This window comes from Neofelis nebulosa, chromosome 1 (genome assembly GCF_028018385.1).
Source record: "Neofelis nebulosa isolate mNeoNeb1 chromosome 1, mNeoNeb1.pri, whole genome shotgun sequence".
Lineage (NCBI taxonomy): Eukaryota > Metazoa > Chordata > Mammalia > Carnivora > Felidae > Neofelis > Neofelis nebulosa.
In genome coordinates, this window is record NC_080782.1 from 130,730,325 (window position 1) to 130,752,916 (window position 22,592).

Here is a 22,592-nt window from a genome sequence, read left to right on the forward strand (position 1 = left end):
CCATCAGCCCAGAGCCCGACGCGGGGCTCGAACTCACGGACCGTGAGATCGTGACCTGGCTGAAGTCGGACGCTTAACCGACTGCGCCACCCAGGCGCCCCGCAATAATGCATTTTTATGGCAGAGTTTGAAATATTCAGTGAGTTAGAAAAAATTAATACTTTTTTATTCCCATGTGTAAAAAATGGCTTCTGTTGTGTTTAATTATTGTGCTTATTGTCACAGAAAGTCTAGAAATGATGATGACATAAGAGGTTAACTGCATAGAGTGATAGTTGAAAAGCCTTTGTCATTTGGGCTGTTACTTCCTGTGCTGTGTTCTTAAACTGAGCTGTCCCCCTTGGAAATCACATGCACTCATAGGGCTTCACTGAGCAAATACATTTCATCCCTCCACCTGCCTCCACATGCTTGATGCATGCATTTATTTGGTTGTGTCACGGGCACTTAAAGCTCAGTGTGCCCTGCACTGAATTCATGGTCTTTCTTTTCAAACTGTCATTTTTTCTAGTGGTGTTCACCATCTCAGTATACAGCAGTATACAGCATAGCCATACATCCCTTTGTTCCAGCCAGAAATTTGAAAGTCGTCCTGGATTCCTCCCCTGGCTAATTATTTCCCAGGTGCTATTGATTCTGTTACATGTCTCTGAAATCCTTCCACCTTTCTCACTCCCTTCTGTTGTCAGCTCCAGCTCTTTGACTGGTTTCTTCACAAATCTCCCTTTGCTTTCTTCCAATTCTATGTACACAGTATTGCTGTAGCGATCCTGATTCACTCCTAACTGCAGAATCATTCTTTGGCTTCGCTTTGCTTTTATGATACCTTCTTAAAACCTTAGTATGGTCTTCGTGGCCCTGTGTGATTATGCTCCTGCTGGTGTCTTTAGCTCTGTCTACATCCATCTTCATTTTCCATCTCTGTTTCCTTCATTCTGATCTCATTTCATTCCCTCAAAACCTCTCTTTTTTCTCTCTTGCCTCTTGCTGTCCACTCTGTTACTATCTCTTACTCATATTTCAGATTGCATCTTAAATTTTAGCTTTTCTGGAATGCCTTTTCTCATCCCCCCCACCCCCGCATTTCCTCTTGCATCAGTTCTCCTGCCTACACTATGTCCCTTTACTGTCATCTAGAATTCTGTTTCTCAGTCCCAGGACTCATCCTCCTATAAATATTTGACCAATACCTCCTTTCCAAGATTACACATACTGTAAGATTAAGAACTATGTTTGTCTTGTTTTTCACTGTGTCCCCTGCTGCCTAGCACAATACCATACTCAGGTGTGTGGTGAGTAGTTGTTGAATGAATGAATTTAGCTGTTTAGAAAGTTTAAATTGTATCTGTAATTACCTGTAATGATTGTATTGTCACCTTTTTTGACTCCCCTATTCCTTACAGCTTTTACTTCAAAAATACATATTTTTTAAGTAATGAATTTATTTTAGGATAAAGAAGAAGGAAAATACCATTTACTTTTACTCTACCAGGCATCATGATGGTCGCTTGGAGTAAATTGTTTCATTTGGTTCTTACTATTAATGTCAGGTACTTATTCTTATCCTTGTTTTACCACTGAGGAGACAGTCTCTGGGTAGATTCTTGTGTCAGGTCATATGGCTCACCACTGGCAGATAGGTCACACTGAGGTCTTTCCATTCTAGAACTTGTCTTCTTTTGCTCCTGCAATTGTATTACCTTCTCCAACGTAATGTTTACACTAAGTAATCAGCATACACATTATAATGAATTTCTTATGCTTAGCCATGGTGTAAGACTTTACATTTACGGTTTGGGATACTTTTTATTAATAATTAGGAATATATCATTGATTTTAGGGCTTTGACAGTGCTTGGCTTACCTGGCACAGAGTACATGTTGTAATTGTTGATAATAGAAGTGAAATTTGTACTTGAGTAAGTTTTAAATCCAAGGAAGAAATTGCATCACAATGTCAAAGGAATTATTTTTAAGAGCTGTTATTCTGTAGCATTGGACTCTAAAAGTGATTGATTCTCTTCATCATTTTCAGGGACTATTTTTGCATATGGACAAACTGGAACAGGCAAAACTTTTACCATGGAAGGCGTTCGAGCTGTTCCTGAACTTAGAGGAATCATTCCAAATTCATTTGCTCACATATTTGGTCATATTGCAAAAGCAGAGGGAGATACAAGGTAAAAGAGAATTCTTTTATTTTCTACTATTGAGAAGTACAAACACAAGAAAGGCATATAGGCATATATCTTCTCAATACGTATTAAAACTGTTCTTGTAAGTATTTCTCTGTTTTTTAAAATGATGTTTTATTTACAGATTTTTGGTTCGAGTGTCTTACTTGGAAATATATAATGAAGAAGTTCGTGACCTTTTGGGCAAGGATCAGACACAGAGGTTAGAGGTAAGGATAACTGGAATTGAAGTGCTTTCCAAAGCAGTAGAATGTTAACTAAATTAAAGTTCCTTTTGTACAAAAGGTACTTTTAATAGTTTACTTATTTTTTTACCTGTTTATATGGTCCCGATTCAAAATTTTAAATATTGTGAAAATTTATGCATTGAAAAGTTGTTGCTACTCCATTTTCTCCCCACCCTAAGATAACCACTGTCAGTATTCCTTCAGTGTTCCTTTATGTAAATACAAATAGAATTTTACTTCTGCTCTGTAAGTGGCTCTATATGTATATTGATCTGCACTTTTTTTTTAATTAAAATTATTCTTCAGGTAAGTGTAGAGTTATGTGCAGCTGTTAAGAAGGAATATGGAGAGATTACCCTTTACATAGAAGTACTTTTTACAGTTTTCCCCAGTGGTCATATTTTACAGAGCTTTAGTACGGTATCACAACCATGATATTGACATTGCTATAGTCAATAGATTTTACTCAAGTGCCTCAGTTTTTCTTGTACTCATTTGTACTTTGTACTATTTTGTCACATGTTTATGTGATCTGTCCACTACCACGTCAAGGTACTAAGCAGTTGTATCACAAAGATGCCTCATGTTGCCCTTTTATGACCACATCCACCTCTCTCCTGACTATGTTCCTCTGTCCCCTTCCCTAACCCATGACAGTCCTAATCTTCTTTCCAATTCTAAAATTTTGTCGTTTCAAAAATGTTATATAAATAGAGCCTTACAATATATAACTTTTGTGATCGGCCTTTTTCACCTGGCATAACTCCTCTGAGGTTTATCCAAGTTGTTGCATGTATTGATAGTTTATTACTTTTTATGGTGAGTAGTAATGTGTGGTGTATATATGTAAAGTTTAACCATTCACCTGGTAAGTAGTAATGTATGGTGTATATATGTAAAGTTTAACCATTCACCTGTTGAATGACATCTAGGCAGTTTATAGTTTCTGGCTGTTACGAATAAAGCATCTATGAACATTTGTACACAGATTTTTTTTTAAGGTTATTTATTTTGAGAACAGAGAGTGTGTGTGTGAGCAGGGGAGGAGCAGAGAAAGGGAGACAGAATCCTAAGCAGGCTCCACGCTGTCAGCCTGGAGCCTGATGTGGGGTTCAAATCCACATACTGTGAGATCATGACCTGAGCCTAAACCAAGAGTTGGATGCTTAACTGACTGAGCCACCCAGGTGCCCCTTCACACAGATTTTTATGTGAATGTAAAGTTCCATTTTCTGGTATGGATGCCAAGAGTATTTTACAATTTATACTTCAATTTAGTCAGAAATTTTTAATGTGTCAAAAAAGAAAAAGAAGGGGCACTTGGGTGGCTCCGTTGATTTGAATGTCTGACTCTTGATTTCAGCTCAGGTCATGATCTCACAGTTTGTGAGATCAAGCTCTCTGTCCGGCTATGTGCTGAGAACATGGAGACTGTTTGAGATTCTCTGTCTCCCTCTCTCTCTGCCCCTCCCTCACTCGCCCTCTCTGTCTGTCTCTCTCTGTCTCTCTCAAAATAAATAATCTAAAAAAAAAAAAGGTCAACACTAATGTGACTTAAAAAAAGGAAAAAGAAAAAAAAGAGGGGAGGAGGAAAAATGAAATTTTTTAAGTGTCAAAAATAATGGTATTAATTATAGATATAATAAAAAAATAGTAGTTTTCAATGTTTCTTTTACCTAAAGGAAAAACTATAATTTCTGATTAAGAAATTCTAGTTTTTACACATTGGAATAATAGATTGTCATGAAAGACTGTTGTCATGATGAATTCCCGAAAAGGGAAATACGAAATTACATGCATAAATGTTAGAGAATCACAAAATTTGTGAATAGGTACATAAGGTTGTTAACTGATAAGTTTAGCTGATTCCTTTTCACTGTTTTTTATTGAAAATCCTATTTTTATCCCTCATTGCATTTTGTATTTTTCACTGAACCAATGGATTGTGACAATCTTTGCATATCAGTACAGAAAAGCCTCCTCATTCTTCTTTTTTTTTTCTTTTGTCCTTTTTAAAAGCTGCATACTGTTTTTGGGGGGCATCATGTATTCAGCCAGCCCTCTCTTGATGAACACTTGGGTTGTTGCTGATCTGTTACAAACAATTCTGTAGTAAATAGTGTTGTACATATATGAATTCATACATCTTCAGGCATATCTGAGGATAAATTCCTGAAGCTCAACTGCTGGGTCAGGTGGTAAATAATTGGTAAATATTGCCTAACATTTTAATATTTTAAGATATGAGACAGACATAAAAAAGATTAGCCTTTAAAATATTAATATTGGAATTTTGATTGGAATTTCATTGTCAGTAAAATGATTAAAGAATAAGGTGTATATGGTAGTTGAATGTGGAATAACAATAGGTACTGTCGTAGAATTGCATAGAATACATGTAGAGTAACAGTGGCTACTGTTAAGTTCTTACAGTGTGGTAGTAGGCATTCAATGCAATAAACTGTGGTAGTAGTACACACTTTATTTCATTTAATCATCCTAGCAGTTCAGTTTTGTTGATGTGAAAACCGAAACCTAGAGAGGTTTCCTGATTCAATCACAGTCACGTAGGTGAAAGGTGGTGTAATCCAGAATTCCACATCTTCTTTATCCATTCATCTGATGAATGCCCAACTGTAATATAAATGAGAATAAAAGTACTGAAAATATAAAATGGTAGTATTTCATTATATAAATGCTTAGATATGACCGTACTCAGTGACATAATGAAATAGTCAGGCCTATGTAAACATCATGAACGCAACAGCTACAAATGCAGACTGTTATAAGTATGTTGTATCGGTGATCTGAACACCTTGACTGGGGGGGCCTGGGTGGCTCATTCAGTTGAGTGTCCAACTCTTAATCTCAGCTCACATCTTGATTTCAGGGTTGTGAGTTCAGGCCCTTTGTCAGGCCCTGCGTTGGGCTCCCACTGGGTGCGAAGCCTTCTTTAAAAAAAAAAAAAAACCAAAAAAACCCCCAAAAAACAGGTCCTGATTGTGTAGTTCATGGGTTGAGCCCCGCATTGGACTCTGTGCTGACAGTGTGAAGGCTGCTTGGGATTCTCTTTTTCTGTCTCTCTCCCTTTCCCTCTCAATCTCTCTCTCAATCTCTCTCTCTCTCTCTCTCTCTCTCTCTCTCTCTCAAATAAACTTAAAAAAATTTTTTTAACTCCCCCTCCAAAAAACAAAAACAAAGAAGCACTTTGCTTGGTGTTCCTGTCAATGGCATGGTCTTTTAAAATAGTAACTACCTCTTGGTATTCTGAACAAAATAAAGTAGTTCTTTCCTCAGTTTTGTACATTGCTCTATTATTACCATGGAAAAGCACTTTGTCTTTATATATAAAATAGAGTTTGGGTCTAGACTCAGGTAATCATAAATAATTTTTTTCATTCATGTGAATATATACTAGGACATCAAAATTGCATGGGACAATTCTTCAGTGATAGACCATCCCATTCGTTTCAGGATATTTAGTATCCATGGCTCCTGCCTGTGAATACCAATCATGTTCTCGAACCAGAAACTCCATCTACAAATTTCTAAAATATTCTAGGCTGGGGAGTAACTGCTCCTTTGAGATCTACTGTTTGAGTGTTATAAACTGTATTTGTTATAGAAGCTAAATTTCTTTGTTTTTATGACAAAAATTATTTGATATCATTACCCAATAAAAACTTTCATAAATTTAGAGTCATATTTCAGTTCTTCATCTTCATATCTAATCAGTTTATCTACTGCACTTACTAAATGAATTTTAAATTAATGTCACATTGTTATTGGAAATGACCTTAGATTTTGCAGACTAAAGCAAGTTAGAAGTGTGTTTCTGCTCTATAATGACATGACTGCAGAGAATGAGAGTAAATGCTTAAAAGTTTTGACATTGCCATGACATCAGCTGCATGATTTTTGTGTTTTTCAGAAATATCAGTTTGCTGGAATAGAAACATACACAGTGTTCTTTACCATAGATTTCCTGAGAAGGAAAATTTATCATCTGTAAATGATATAGACCAGTAATTTTCAAACATTTAAAAGACTTAAAACAATTAAATACATTCATCGTACCAGACCTCGTATGGAAGCACAGTGTGCAAAACACATGAAAGTGAAGCTCTCTTTAGAATTTGTCTGGGCTTGAGAACCCCTAAACTCCTACAGTGGCCCCCTCAGGGCCACCATGGACTCTCTAGGGCTCTCAGAGCAGCTTGACACTCCTGGTTTATAGAGACCACCATTACTCCTTTACTACTAAATAAAATTAGGGCATATTTATACCTCATGACAAGGTAAAGAGTAATTTTTCCTAATGTATAAATATATCTGATAAATTTTTACAAAAAATACCAAAAAACTCCCAAACTGCCAAGTAGATCTCGAATCAACACCTAGAATTTGGAGTGTCTGCCCTTGTGATTTTTGTCTCTGGGGTTGTTTTTTAATTTTTTTTTAAACTTTATTTAATTAGGGAGAGAGCCTGAGGAAGAGGGGCAGAGAAGAGAGAGGATCCCAAGCAGGTTCATTGCTGTCATTGCAGAGCCCAATGTGGGGCTCCATCTCACACACCGTGACATCATGACCTTAGCTGATATCAACAGTTGGACGTTTAACCAACTGAGCTGCCCAGGTGCCCATGGGGTTGTTTTTTTTAAAATTTTGTTTGTCATCTTTGTCTTTGGGATCTTACTGCCTGTGGAATGGTTCTCCCTACTGGCAGCCACAGACCTCAGCCTTCCATTTCACTTTACAGACATACTTCGTTTTATGATGCTTTGCTTTATTGCGCTTTCCAGATAATGCGTTTCTCCCTGTGTCAGGCAATCCGTTGGCACCATTTTTCAAACAGCATTTGCCCATTTCGTGTCTCTGTGTCACATTTTGGTAATTACTACAATATTCCAGAGTTTTTAGTTAGTATCATATTTGTTATGATAATCTCTGGTCAGTGATTTTTGATGTTACTATTAGAATTGTTTTGGTGTGTCACAAACTACGCCCACATAAAACAGCAAACTTAGTAAATTCGTGTGCTCTGACTAGTCTGCAGGCTGGCTGTTCCCCATCTCTCTTCCTCTCCTGGTGGCCCTCTATTCTCTGACACAAAGCAGTATTGAAATTAAGCTAATTAACTGTATAGCAGCCTTTTAAGTGTTGAGGTGAAAGGAAGAGTCACACATCTCTTTAAATCACAAGCTAGAAATGATTAAGCTTAGTGAGGAAAATCTGTCGAAAGCCAAGATAGGTGGGAAGTCAGGCTTCCTGCACCAAACAGCAAATTTTGTCTGTAAAAGAAAAGTTCCTGAAGGAAATTAAAAGTGCTAGTCTGGTGAACACACAAATGATAAGAAAGCAAACAGCCTAATTGCTGATGTAGAGAAAGTTTTAGTGGTTTGGATACAAGATGTTATTAGCCACAGCATTCTCTTAAGCCAATGCCTGATCCGGGGAAAAGCCCTAACTTTCTTTAATTCTGTGAAGGCTGAGAGAGGTGAGGAGGCTGTAGAAGAAAAGTCTGAAGGTAGCAGAAGTTGGTTTGTGAGGCTTAAGGAAGGAAGCCATTTCCATAACATGACAGTGCAGGCTGAAGTAGCAAGTGCTGATGTAGAAGCTGTAGCAAGTTATCCAGGAGATCTAGGTAAGATAATTCATGAAGGTGGCTATGGTAAACAACAGATTTTCAGTGTAGATGACAACTTTCTATTGGAAGAAGATGCCATCCAGGACTTTCATAGATAGGTGAAGTCGGTGCCTGGCATCAAAGCTTCAAAGGACACCCTGACTCTCCTCTTAGGGGCTAATGCAACTGATGACTCTTAAGTTGAAGCCAGTGCTCATTTAACACTCCGAAAACTCCTAGGACCCTTAAGAATTATGCTAAATATACTCTATCTTTCCTCTATAAATGGAACAACAAGGCCTGGATGACAACACATCTGTCAACAACATGGTTTACTGAATATATCTTTTTTAAATGTTCATTTATTTTGAGAGAGGGAGAGCATGAGTGGGAGTGGGGCAGATGGGGGCAGGGAGAGAGAGAGAGAGAGAGAGAGAGAGAGAGAGAGAGAGAGAGAGAATCCCAAGTAGGCTCCATGCTGTCTGTGCAAAGCCTGACACGGGGCTTGATCTCACAAACTTTAAGATCATGACCTGAGCCGAAATCTAGAGTCGGACACTCAAGTGACTGAGCTACCCAGTTGCCCCAGTTTACTGAATATTTTAAGTCCACTGTTGAGACATGCTGAGAAACAAAGATCTCTTTCAAAATATTACTGCTCGTTGACAATGCTCCTGATCACCTAAGGGTGCTGATGAAGTTGTACAATGAAATGAATGTTGTTTTCATGTCTGCTAACACGACATCCATTCTGCAGCCTGTCCATCAACGCTTGTTATTGAAGAAATACATTTTCTAAGGCTGTAGCTGCCTAGAGAGTTATTTCTCTGATGGATCTGGGCAAAGTAAATTGAAAATCTTCCGGAAAGGGTTCACCTTTCTAGGTGCCATTAAGAACATCCATGATTCATGGGAAGGATCAAAATATCAGGATTGACAGGTGTTTGGAAGGGGTTGATTCCAACCCTCGTGGATGACTGTGAGGGTTTCCAGACTTCAGTGGAGGAAGTCAGTGCAGATGTGGTGGAAACACCAGGAGAACTAGGATTAGAAATGGAGCCTGAAGCTGTGACTGGCTTGCTGCAGTCTCATGATAAACCTTTAATGGATAAGGAGTTACTTCCTTTTTAAAAAAATGTTTATTTGTTTTTGAAAGAGAGAGAGGGACAGAGTGCTAGTGGAGGAGGGGCAGAGAGAGAGGGAGACACAGAATCCAAAGCTGGCTCCGGGCTCTGAGCTGTCAGCACAGAACCTGATGCGGGGCTCGAACCCATGAACTGTGAGATCATGACCTGAGCAGAAGTCAGACACTTAACCCACTGAGCTACCCAGGTGACCCGATAAGGAGTTGATTCTAATGGATTGAACAAAGAAAGTGGTTTCTTGAGATGGAATCTACTCCTGGTGAAGATGCTGTGAAGATTGTTAAAATGACAAAGGATTTAGAATATTTCATAAACTTGTAGATAAAGCAGTGGCAGGGTTTGAGAGGATTAACTCCAATTTTGAAAGAAGTTCTGTGGGTAGGATGCTATCAAACAGCATCATGTTCTATGGAGAAATCATTCTTGAAAGGAAGAATCCATCACTACAGCAGACTTTGTTGTCTTATTTTAGGTAATTGCCACAACCACCCTAGCCTTCAGCTACTACCACTCTGATCAGTCAGGCAAGACCCTCTACCAGCAAAAAGATGATGACTGGCTGAAAGGTTAGATGATGGTTAGTGTTTTAAGCAATAAGATATTAAAAAAATTTTTTTTTGTTTATCCATTTTGAGAGAGAGAGAGAGAGAGAGAGAGAATCCCAAGCAGTCTCTGCACTGCAGAGCCTGATGCAGGGCTGGAATCCAGGAACCTCAAGATCATGACCTCACCTGACAGTTGGACTAACTCATGTTCAACCAACTGAGCCACCCAGGCACCCCATACAATATTTCTTATTTAAGATTTGTATACACTGTTTTTTAGACATAATGTTATTGCACACTTAATAGATTATAGTATAGTATAAATATAATTTTATATATACTGAGAAACCAAAAAATTCATTTGACTTGGTTTATTTCAGTATTCCAGCTTCATTGTCATTTGCAGCCCAACCCGCAATAGCTCTGAGGTATGCCTATGTTTTGTTGACTCGTGGAGGTCACTAATAGGGCCTTTACAAAGTGAGCGTCAGCTTTCTAACACTGTATTTTAGGTAAACCTATCCTAAATATGTCCTTGAAATTTGATGAAAGTTCTCATAAGGTTACTCGTAGAAAGGTAATGTTTTTACATAGATGTTGTAGATCTGGTTATTTTACTCCGTTGTTTGAAATCCTCCAGTGGCTTCAAGTTGCTGTTAACATAAAGACCAATAATTGTGCTTCGTCTTATCTCTGGCTACCTCTGTAGCCAGGTATCCCGCCTGTTTGTCCCAGGCTTCCTACTCTTTCCAGCTGATCTGGCTTTTTATTTATTTATTTATTTTTTAACTTTTTTGAGTGCTTAGTTTTTTTCCCATTTCGGGATCCCATAACATACTCTTTTCTTGCTACCCCAGCCTGAATTGGCTACCTCTTATTTTATCAAGTTTTAGCTTAAACATCATCTTGGGGAAACTATATGTCTTAGTCTTGCTATAATGCATTCTCATACTATCCTGTACTTTTTTGCTTCCTGATATACCAATTGAAATTAAATAGTGTGTATTATTTTTCATTTGTATGTTCTTGCCATTGATTTTCACCTGCACAAATGTAGAGACTATGACTACCTTGTCCATCACTGTATCATCACTGTTTAGCAGAGTGTCCAATACATAATAGATGTTTGATAATTAACTGTGGAAGAATTACGGATATGTGTATAAAATCTTATGGTCATTTTCTTCTTTCTCTTTTTTTTTAGGTTAAAGAAAGACCTGATGTGGGAGTTTATATCAAAGATTTATCAGCTTATGTGGTAAATAATGCTGATGATATGGATAGAATTATGACTCTAGGCCACAAAAATCGTAAGTGGTAGTGCATAATTGTGATTGAACATTTATGTGTTGAGTAGGCTTTTATTTATAAAAATGATTTTTAAAAATCCTCACAGTGGACTGTGAAGGTACTAAATTCCTATTTTATGATTGAGGAAACTGAATCTTAGTTTAAGTAACTTGTCCAAGGTTGTATACTACTTAGTAAGTGGCATAGTCTTTGAGTGTAGACTGTTGGTCATCATTAACCAAGCTCTTTACTGCTTCCCTTTTGTTGGGGAGAAAAGCAAACCAAAATTAAATGAAATTCTTTTTAAGAATTATTTGAAGTTTTGTGTAAAGAGTAAGAAACTTCAGCACTTTAAACGCAAGCTGCCTTGGGCCTAGTACTAGTGGTGCTGCCAGCAGCAATGAGAGATCGGAGGTAAAAAATTGAGAACGTAGGAAGTAAACGTCTTTTTAAGAGGTTTTTTTTTTGACTAGACTGTAAATCTAGCAAGCTCAAAGAAATTAAAGAAAAATTTAAAAATCAATTGTATTCTTATAAACCAAGTAATAGACCACATGATAACAGGAAAATGAGCAAAAGATATATATGAATATGTTACTCACAGAAGAACTATACACAGCAACCGGCGTATGGAGGTATGTTCAACAGGACAATTCATCAGGAAAACGTGTATTAGAACAGCAGTAGGAGATATTTCACCCGTTGTTTTCGATGAAGGGATATCCAGGTTCATGAAGCTCTGACGAAACGGGCACTGGTGATGGGAGTGTAATGCGCTACAGCCTTTCTGAAGTGTAGTATAATGGTATCTGTTGACATTTTTTAGAGTGCATGCCTTTTATACTTGATCTTAGCCAAAAGGCCGAGAAATGATAGAGAGTGCATGCCTTTTGACCCAGTGTTTCTGATTCTAACACGTATCTATCTACCTACCTACCTATATTGATATATATGTAGAAAAATATTTTCTTAATATTTAAGTAATCTCTACACCCAGTGTGAGGCTCAAACTGACAAACCTGGGATCGAGTTGTATGCTCTTCCAAATGAGTCAGCCAGGCACCTCTAGAAAAATATTTTTAGACATAAACAAACAAAATGCCTTATTGCAACATTATTCGTAATAGTAAAAGTTTGATGTAGTCTAAATAGCTATCAGTCAAACATTGTTTATACAGATTATGGTACAGAAATACTATGGAACATAATGAAGTTATAAAAAAAAAAAGAAAGAGTAAATCTACATGTAGAGACCTGAAAGATTTTCAAGGTATATCATTAAATGAAAAGAAAGCAAATCACAAAATAGTATGTACTGCATCATCTCATTTATGTATGTAAAAAAGCCAAATTATTAAACAACTGTGTATTTGGGCTGTGTGTGTGTGTGTGTGTGTGTGTGTGTGTGTGTGTGTGTTTGTGTGTGTATAGACTTGTGTGTATGTTAAATACAAAACAAAAGAACATTTAATAGTGGTTACCTTTAGGGAAGGGGAAGTAAGTTTGGGCAAAAGGGATATATGGAGCCTTTACTTTATGTTTTCAGATGTCTGTATTTTCAAATTTTTTTATACCAGGAATACGATCATGTATTGCTTATTCTATAAAAAATTTTTTTTGACTTAAGAGTCCATTCACAGTAGTGATCAAAACTTTCCATTAAGAACTGAGAATTGGGGCACCTGGGTGGCTCAGTTGGTTAAACATCTGACTCTTCATTTTGGCTCCGGTCATGATCTTGCATTTTGTGAGTTCAGGCCCCACATTGGGTTCTGTACTGATGATGCAGAGCCTACTTGGGATTCTCTGTCTCCTTCTCTTTCTGCCCCTCCCCTGCTCACACATTCTCCCTCTCTCTCTCTCTCTCAAAAATAAACTTTTAAAAAACAGAAACAGAAACAAAACAAAACAAAAAAAAGGAATTAATTTAATTTGGTATGTGAGATTGATTCGAGGAAAACTACAATTCTAATGAGAGAAATAAGAGAAATAAGAAGAAATAAAAAAAGAGAAATGAAGCCAAAGACATTTTAAGACGTAAGATAGCAGATATAAAAATAATCTTAATTAATAGATTGAATCCAAGAATTAGACATTTAGTACAAATACCAAATAGAAAAGTTCTAACATAAAAATAGTAATTTTATCATATGGAAATAGAGTAAAGTAACTATCCAGAGGACAGTAGCAGAGCAAGGAAATGTGACAGTAAAAGCTGTTATTCTAAACAGATGAAAAATTGATACAAATATAAAATTAGTTCCCATTTTGTGCAGGAGGTCATAGTATAGAAATAGTTAATTTTACACTTAAGAAAATAAGTCTTTAGGGGTACCTGGGTGGCTCTGTCAGCTAAGCGTTTGACTTCAGCTCAGGTCATGATTTCACGGTTCGTGGGTTTGACCCCCATGTTGGGCTTTGTGGAGACACGCTCAGTGTCTGGTGCCTGCTTCCAATTCTGTGTCTTCCTCTTTCCCTGCCGTCCCTTGCTCACGCTCTGTCTCTCTCAAAAATAAAATAAAACATTAAAAAAAAATTTTTTTTTAATTATCATTTTCTTTGAAAATTTTTATTTTTGAATAGATCATCCATACACATGTTCTAAAATTCAAAAGGCACAAAAGTAAACATTGAAAAACAAGTCTTTCTTTTACCCTTGGGTGTCAGTCACCTAGTTCCCACTCCATTGGCAACCTCCATTAATTTCCCACGTACCCTTCCTGATACAGTCCATGAATGCCCAAGTGCAGTTTTACAGAGAGTCCTTGTCCTTTTTTCAGGAGCCAAATAATAGTAGTATTTATTCAGTTAAGGGTGTTGTTCTAGAAATCATTTCACATCAACACACGGTAGACCTTTTTAAAATAGCTATATAGTATTCCGCTGGATTTATCTACATAACGTATTTACCCAATATTTTATTCATGGACTTTTTGTTTTCACTCTCGCTGTTATTAGTAATATTGTAGTAAATATTCTTACATATGTGAGTTTATACACATGCAATCATATTTATAGCATAAGTTTTCCTTACCATCTTAAAAAACATAAATATTTAATTTTTTTCTTTTTTTTTTTAAAGTTTGTTTATTTTGAGAGAGACAAAGACAGCATAAGTTGGGGGGGGGGCGGTGCACAGAGAGAGAGGGAGAGAAGGAGAGAATTCCAAGTAGGCTCCATACTGCCTGCTGAGAGCCCACATGGGGCTCGAAGTCACAAAATTGTGAGATCATGACCTGAGCTGAAACCAAGAGTTGCACGCTTAACCGACTGAACCAACCAGGCGCCCTAATTTTTTTCTTATTCCAAAATAAAAATTTTGACACAAATTAAAGCTGTGGAATTTTGTTTTATTTCCATATATGGTATTTCAGTAGGTTGGAGTATTGAGTCAACTTGACTGCTGCAAGCAGTTTTCTCCTTAGGGATTATAACATTCAGTATAGCTTGTCTGTTGCATTGCTTTGTTTTCATAACTGGAAATAAAGAAAAATCACAGTCATAAATCCCATGCTGTACTTATGTTGGAAAAATAATAGGTACTAAAATATTTAATACCAGTTTTTTACATTACATGTTTTCTCCCACCCCAGATTGAAAATCACATAGTTGTAAAACTCTTCCAACCCTTTGATCCACTAGTGCCAGTTTGAAAAATACATCCCATAGACATAGTCCTTAAGACAAAGAGAGGTATCTGCTCAAAGATGCTTGTATTGTTGTTCCTTATGAGGACCTAAAATGGGAAACAATCCAAGTATCAGGGAATAGCAAAATCAGTTTTAGTAAGATTTGCAAGTTGTTTTTGCATGGAAATATAGGAGATAATGTTAGGTGGAAAAAAACAGAAGATAAAATAATACTCTGTGGAAACATGTATGTGTAGTACTACTTACCAGATGTTATAAAGTGGTGTCGGATCGGATTTTTAAAGATTAAAAAAAAAAACTTTAATTGTGGTATTACTTTTTTTTTAATGTTTTATTTATTTTGAGAGAGAGAGAGAGAACAGGGGATGGGCAGAGAGAGGGAGATAGAGAGAGAAAGAATCCCAAACAGGCTCCGTGAGATCATGACCCACGCTGAATTCCAGAGCCAGACGTTTAACTGACTGAGCCACCCCGGGGCCCCTGTATATTTGATTATTTTAAAAGATACTCCCTGGTGTTACACTTTCTAAGAACTTCCTTCCTTTCTTCAAGGTTCTGTTGGCGCAACTAATATGAATGAACACAGTTCCCGTTCCCATGCCATCTTTACAATTACTATAGAATGCAGTGAAAAAGGCGTTGATGGTAACATGCATGTCAGAATGGGGAAGCTCCATCTTGTAGACCTTGCTGTAAGTAACAGGATACTACTGAAGGAATAACCTTTGTTGTTTTTTACCTTTTATTAACGGATAAAAATTCAAGTGAAAATGTGTAATTTACATACAGTTTTTAAATTGTTTACTTATGTACGTGTTTAACTTATTTATCATAGAATATTTCTAATGTATACAAAACTAGTTAGAATAGTAGAATGATCTCCCATATACCCGTGACCCAACTTCAGCGATTACCAGTTCATGGCCAGTCCTGATTCATTTTTGCCTTTAGCCACTTTTTCCCTTCCTGTATTATTTTGAAGCAAATTCCAGATATCCTGTCAGATTTTTCAGCATCAAAGTCTGTTTTAAACTGTCAGAGGCATATTCTCTATTTTTTATTTGAGCTTTATTTCTATGTCTGTTGCTAGGGTTCAGAAAGACAAGCAAAAACTGGAGCTACTGGACAGCGCCTGAAGGAAGCCACAAAAATCAATCTTTCCCTTTCCACCCTTGGTAATGTAATTTCTGCCTTGGTTGATGGAAAAAGCACTCATGTTCCTTATCGCAACTCTAAATTGACTCGTCTTCTTCAAGATTCCTTAGGAGGAAATTCAAAAACCATGATGGTAAGACTTAATTGTGGAATAGTTAGCATCAGGCAAATTTCAGATTCCTGTTTATGTATTGCCATGACTTTTTAAAAACCATTGATATTTCACTTTTTTTGATTTTGTGATGATTCTTTTGGAAGAACATCACGTGTGCTAACCCATATAATGGTGTTTAGAAATCCGTGTGGTGGTTGCTTTCTTGTTCCAGAAGGCCAGAGAGGAACTATCTATGCTTAAGAAATTCTTTTTGATATATTTGTAATGGTATTATTAATTTTGACTGCATCAAGGGTAAAATGTTTTGTATTCCTGATTCAACAGTGTGCAAATATTGGGCCAGCAGATTACAATTATGATGAAACTATTAGTACATTACGGTATGCTAACCGTGCTAAGAATATTAAAAATAAAGCTAGAATCAATGAAGATCCAAAGGATGCTTTGCTTCGTCAGTTTCAGAAAGAAATAGAAGAACTGAAAAAAAAGCTTGAAGAAGGTAACTTTTTCTCAAAATACTAATGTTAATATTGGCTAAAAATATATTGTTTAACCACTGAGTATTCTAATAAAAATCACTTATTTAAATTCTTTGAGCATCTAACTTTGATATTTTAAGGAATATTTCTACAAGGTAACTTGATACATACTTTAGCATTTTCATATTAAGTTTAATTATGTAATATTTGTGTATGTAATTTTTAAAAATTGATTTAATTTAAACCTCCATCTCAATCCCTATGACCTTTTATAGATTTCATTTGACCACTTATTCAATAATGAATTTTTTTGTCTCCATATAAGAGTGAGTTTTACCATATATGTATTTAGGTGAAAATGACCTAGAGTATCAGTCACTGTTCAAAATAAAGAAAGCTATCAGAGAGTCATGGGTAAACCACATTTACTCTAAGTCGAAATTTATTGTGTGGCTTTGAAAATATTTTTTCGTTCTTAAATTTGAACATGAGATTGAATTTGAGGAATCCTTTTCTAATAAGGTGTTAGAAGGTTAGAAAGTTTGAAGACCTTGTTCATGAGGGTGAGAAATTTACCGGCTGTCATTAAGTGCTCAATGACTCTCTCCACTTCATGCTAAGAACTGATTGGCATAAGGGCTGCTTTGCATAGCAGATAAACAGAGGGCTTAAAATAGCCTTTTTACAGATTATGGGGAAACTGGATACGTCACATGTGAATTCCAACATCACAAATGTTTGGAGATGGTACTGATTGAATAAATTTGAGTAAGATTATTGAGGAAAAGCAGTATAATTGAGTTGCCTCTTAGGTAATGAAATTTGGTATTTTAAATATGACCACTAGGTGGTATTTATAGTCAGTATGTTTTAAAGGTTTAAATTTCTTAGATTTGTTAATGTTCATTTCATCCTTTATTTTGCTGCCTTTATTTTTTTACATTTTTTAATTGTGGCAAAATGCACATCACGTAAAATTTACCATTTTAACTACTTTTATTCGTTTATTCATTAAGTATGTTAACCTTGTTCTGCAACCATTACCACTGTCCATCCCTAAAACTTTTTAATCATCCCCAAATGAAACTCTGTACCCATTAAACATTTACTCTCCATCCCCCTCTCTGCCTCAACCCATGGTAACCCCTATTCTATCTCTGAATTTGACTATTCTAGATAACTCATATAAGTAGAATCATATAATATGTGTGCTTTTATGTCTGGCTTATTTTACTTAGCATAAAGTCCTTACAGTTCATCGATGTCATAGCATGTGTCAGAATTTCCTTCCTTTTAAAGGCTGAATGATACTCATTCTTTGTATACACCGCATTTTGTTTATCCGTGCATCTGTTGATGGGCACTTGGGTTGCTTGTGCCTTTTGACCACTGTGAATAATCGTGCTATGAATGTGGGGATACAGATACATGTTTGAGTTCTTGCCTTCACTTGTTTTGGGTATATACCCAGAAGTGGAATTGTTGGATCATGTGGTAATGCTGACTTTATATTTAAAACATTTCATTTCATTTCATTTCATTTCATTGATGCTTATGACATTTGTTTTTATAATCCAGTTAAGAGTGTTATGGTTAATACAGTTGGTCACATAAACAATAAAAAGGTAAGGGAAAACATTAAAAGAATGATTTTTTAAACACTTTTTATAGACTTACCGAAAATTTGGAAGTATAGTGAGTTTCTATATAGCTATTATACAGCTTCCCTTAATGTTAACATCTTTTATGTTTGTTGGAACCAGGAAACTTACAATGATACAGACTTATTAACTAATCTGTAGATCTTATTCAGATGTTGATTTTTTTCTCAAAAAATGCCCTTTATCTTCACTTTAAAATGTAGTCTAGGCTCACACATTGCAGTTAGTTGTCAGGACCTTTTAGTCTCCTCCTGTCTCCAGTTCCTCATCTTCCTTTGTCTTCATGGTCTTCACACTGTAAAGGTCATATATTTGTAGAATGTTCTTCAGTTTGGGTTGTCTGTAGTTCTCTCATAATTATTCTGCAAGGATTCTTCACTATAAATTCCATCATTTAATTTTTTTCTTTGGTCTTAAGGTATGTCTCGTGAGAAGATACTCTGAAAAATTATGAAAAGATCCTGTTTCTCATCATTCTTTTCTGCCCTAATTTTAGCACCCAACAGGCGTTCTTGCCTGTAGCAATAAATCTGTGGCATTTGCTCAGTGGTGACTTTCTCTTCTCACCATTCCTTCTAATATTTAATGTCTGGCATTCTCTTGTGAGGGGGAATAGTCCCTTATCCCCCACTGGTTTATTTATTCAATTATTTATTTATGTCATTGCACTATGTTGTGCAGTGTAATGCAACAATATCGTTATTTGTTTTATTGCTCAAATTACTTGGACTTTAGCCATAGGCACCCCTTCAGGGTAGTTGGTTGCTACATCCTTTGAGCATGTTTCCATCACTTTTTTGGCTTGTGGTTTTGAGCACTTACTTACTTCTGGCACCACATGTGTTTTAGGCTCATTTTATATTTTCCCTGCTCTGGTCTTAAAACCATCTCTTTCTCCCTGGTCCCTCTCAATGGAGAATGGTATTTAGAAATCGAGATTTGGACATTATGTGCACTCACTGCTACAAGGGTGTCATTGTCACTAGGCCTAAAGAAAATGTTTTTAATGAATTTTTTCTCCCAATATGCTGATCTCTTCCCATCCATTATTTACTATTGTTCAGATATTATCATTTGTGATTAGTGTATATTTTCCCCCCCAAGTTACCTTTGTTTTCTTTAGACTTTTCTTACATTGACGGTATTATTTTTAAATAACTATTTTGGAGGTAATATAGTACTGCTTTGAATTAATATTAGTTTAATTATTCCCTTTTATTTTATTTTTTGTTTTTCATTGTAAGTCATACTTGGGGTGCCTGGCTGGCTCATTTGGAAGAGTGACTCTCGATCTCAGGGTTGTGAGTTAAGAGGCCCATGTTGGGTGTACAGATTACTTAAAAAATCCAGTTTTGGGGCACCTGAGTGGCTCAGTCAGTTAAGTGTCTGACTTCGGCTCAGGTCATGATCTCACAGTTAGTGAGTTCGAGCCCCAAATCAGGCTCCATGCTCACAGCCTGGAGCCTGCTTCAGATTCTGTGTTTCCCTCTCTCTACTCCTCCCCTGCTTGCACTCTGTCTCTGTCTGTCTCTCTCAAAAATAAATAAACATTAAAAAAAATTTTTTTAAAAATGCAGTCTTAAGGAAAAGTTATTATACTCTTTGTACAAATAACCCCTTCTTTTGAAACATTTCTTATGATACAGTTCTAAAAGTGGAATCACTATGTTAGATGACAATTTTATGGTTCTTAAAAAAATATGCTGGTTGAATGAATTATTTAACATCTTAAACAGAAAACCCATGAGAAAATGGTCTCCCAAAGTGATCTCTTTTTCAAAAAACTGAAATAACAACTTTAACATGAAGTTTTTATGTGTATTTAGAACTGTTTGTAAACTAATCATTTGAAATTTTAAGTAGATCAGTTTAACTTCTCTTTAGGAACTTTAAAGCCTCTACGTACATCTTATCTATTCCTGAGGTTAGCATATCTGATATACTGTTTAGGAATATTAAAATATGGTTTGTTTCAGGCAAAAAAAAACTTAATGAAGAAAATTAATAGAGGTCATGACCTACCTGGTATAGAATATAAATTGTTTTGTAACATTTCTGTTCAGGGGAAGAAATATCAGGCTCTGATATCAGTGGGTCAGAGGAAGAGGATGATGAAGAGGGTGAGGTTGGAGAAGATGGAGAGAAGAGGAAAAAAAGAAGGGGTAAGTTCTTTTTAATGTTCTAGAAATTAACTGGGATTGCTACCTACATATGATTTCACATTCCTAATGCAGTTGAGTGCATGCCTTTTCTTTTGCCATTTTTAGTTATGGTAGCAGTTCAAACAAGAAATATGCCATATACATGGTTAACTTTGCCTTATTTTTTTTCTCTAGTGCTGATCTTATATTTACAGCTGAATCAGAATACCTTATCTTCTGTCTTTTTACAATTTAGAAATGTAAAAATCTGTGATAGTGGTTATACCATGTTAAGATTTCATTCAGGGTTTTAATTTTATGTGGGAACTTTGATCTTTGTTAGGAACCTAAATTTTTTGTTTTGTTTTGTTTTGTTTTGTTTTAGGAAGTCAGGATAATGTGGAGTTTTTCTCAAGCATGGGTAGGCTTTAGAAGTCACTGAATTTTTTAAATAACTTTGTATGAGGATTTTATGTTTCAATACTTTGTAAAATGCATTTTCATTCTTACTCTTTTATGGGGCGTTTGTTGCCAAGGGTGAAGTAAGGTTGTGTTTATTGTGATAAAGATAAAAGTAACAGGTGAAAGAGAGAGACATTATAATGGCCCGCTTTTCAAGCCTTTGTGCTCTGAGTGTTTGTTTATTTCAGAACTCTCTTCCATTAATGTGGATCATTAATGTGTGGATCATTGTTTTCAAGCTGGTGCATATTTTGCTTGTCTTATTAAAATGATCTTGTTGAAGATAAAACCAGAAGTCCCCAATTTTAAAATGAAAGGTCCTATAACTTAAAAAGACAGGAAGAACATGATTTAGAGCAAGAGTTGGTCAATAATAAGTCTACTGGCCAAATCTGCCCTGCCACCTGTTTTTGTAAATAAAATTTTATTTAAACAGCCATGCTCATTTGTTTACATATGGTGTATGGCTGCTTTCACATGATTCTGGATAGCCCAGAATAAATGCCTAAGGCATTTATTATCTGTCCGTTAACAGAATATGTTTGCCCACCCCTGATTTACATAAATGGTTTTGTGTTCATACCTATTTTTTTCAGACTTGTCATAGCTAAAGCAGATAATAGATCTGTTAAAAATAAAATTTTAAGTAGAAAAAAATGCCATTGCTTAATATGTTAAAATATTTAATAGTAAGATAGTTTATTACCTTGTAAGATAGGCTTACAAATTTTAAATTTTTCAGTGAGCCTTTCACAGTTTTGTCATGAAACCTTAAACATACATAATTACATCCAATTGCTTGATGTTTCGGTGGAGAAGGAGTGAAATTGCAGACAAAGCAAGCTGTCTATAATGAAGGGTAATTTATCATTTCTATAGTTTTAATTGTGCATAACTTTAAATTTGGAGTTTTAAAACTCACTTCCTGTAACTTATCAACTAAATAGTTTAAAGAGACTTAAATGTCACCAACTGACTTACTTTTTTATTCATGTCATTCCAACCTCTGAATTGCTGCTGTTTTAAGTAGATATTGGGATTTGCCCATAGTACATGCTTAAAGGAATACAGTTTCTAATTGCCCTCTCTGACTTTGTAATTAGAGAATATTGGATAATATACCAGGACTGGTTTTAAGGGGAAATAAGTTTTGTTCTTTAATACAAAGCTTGATTGTTCTTTAAAATTCTGTTTCTGGAACTGAATTTTCCTCTGTGTATGTGTTCATTTTCTTGTTTCCTCTTTCTTTGGTTCCCGTTGGGTTCATTTCTTTGTCTTCCAGGCAGTAGCAGCAGCAGTAGTTCAGACTCCACATGTTCTGTCATAGAGAAACCTCTGGATAAGTCCTTGCCTAGTGAGTGGTAGCTCTTAAATTCCGTCACAGAGCTTTGGCTTTTCCATAACCCGTGGGCTTCATTTGAGAAATGCTGCACTGCTCCCTATCATTATTTAAAGAATACGTGTTGGACTTCTCAGTAGAACAAAGCATGTGATGATTTCTCCCCTTCTTCATTGCTTCCAATTATCCATAATTGTTAAAACATGTGCTTAAGTTTATGTTTGAGACAATGGAAGAGAGATTCATGCTTTTGCAATTGAGATAATGTAAAGAGAGCTAGTAAGCTGTATAAAAGAATAATTCTTAAGAGGTTCCTTTTTAGGTTTCATCATAAATTTCTAATCCTAGTCAGTATCAGGGACATGCAGTAACAAATCCTGAATTTCTAAAAGTACAAATTATATTTGGCAATGCACCAGTGCCCATTATAACATGTTTTATTTACGGTTGTAAAGATCTTCTGCTTTGGTGTCCTATTCTTAGGGGTAGCTTAAGATGGAAAGCTCCCAAATAAACTGTAAAGTTTGAAGCAAGTAAAGATACATTGGGTAGTATTTCAAATG

At 35.9% G+C, this 22,592-nt stretch overlaps 1 protein-coding gene across 5 annotated transcripts in view; it reads left to right on the forward strand.

The window, feature by feature from the left end:
* KIF3A (kinesin family member 3A) overlaps positions 1-22,592 on the forward strand; it is a 48,713-nt gene that overhangs the window by 11,564 nt on the left and 14,557 nt on the right. For 3 of the 5 annotated variants that reach the window (XM_058736713.1, XM_058736717.1, XM_058736743.1), the window contains exons 3-10: positions 2,035-2,179; positions 2,319-2,403; positions 10,942-11,047; positions 15,230-15,369; positions 15,768-15,965; positions 16,272-16,446; positions 20,151-20,249; positions 21,973-22,044. In XM_058736713.1, coding sequence (XP_058592696.1) covers positions 2,035-2,179; positions 2,319-2,403; positions 10,942-11,047; positions 15,230-15,369; positions 15,768-15,965; positions 16,272-16,446; positions 20,151-20,249; positions 21,973-22,044 — 1,020 coding nt within the window. The remainder of the gene's footprint in view (positions 1-2,034; positions 2,180-2,318; positions 2,404-10,941; positions 11,048-15,229; positions 15,370-15,767; positions 15,966-16,271; positions 16,447-20,150; positions 20,250-21,972; positions 22,045-22,592) is intronic. The other 2 variants (XM_058736725.1, XM_058736734.1) reach the window with 1 other exon arrangement.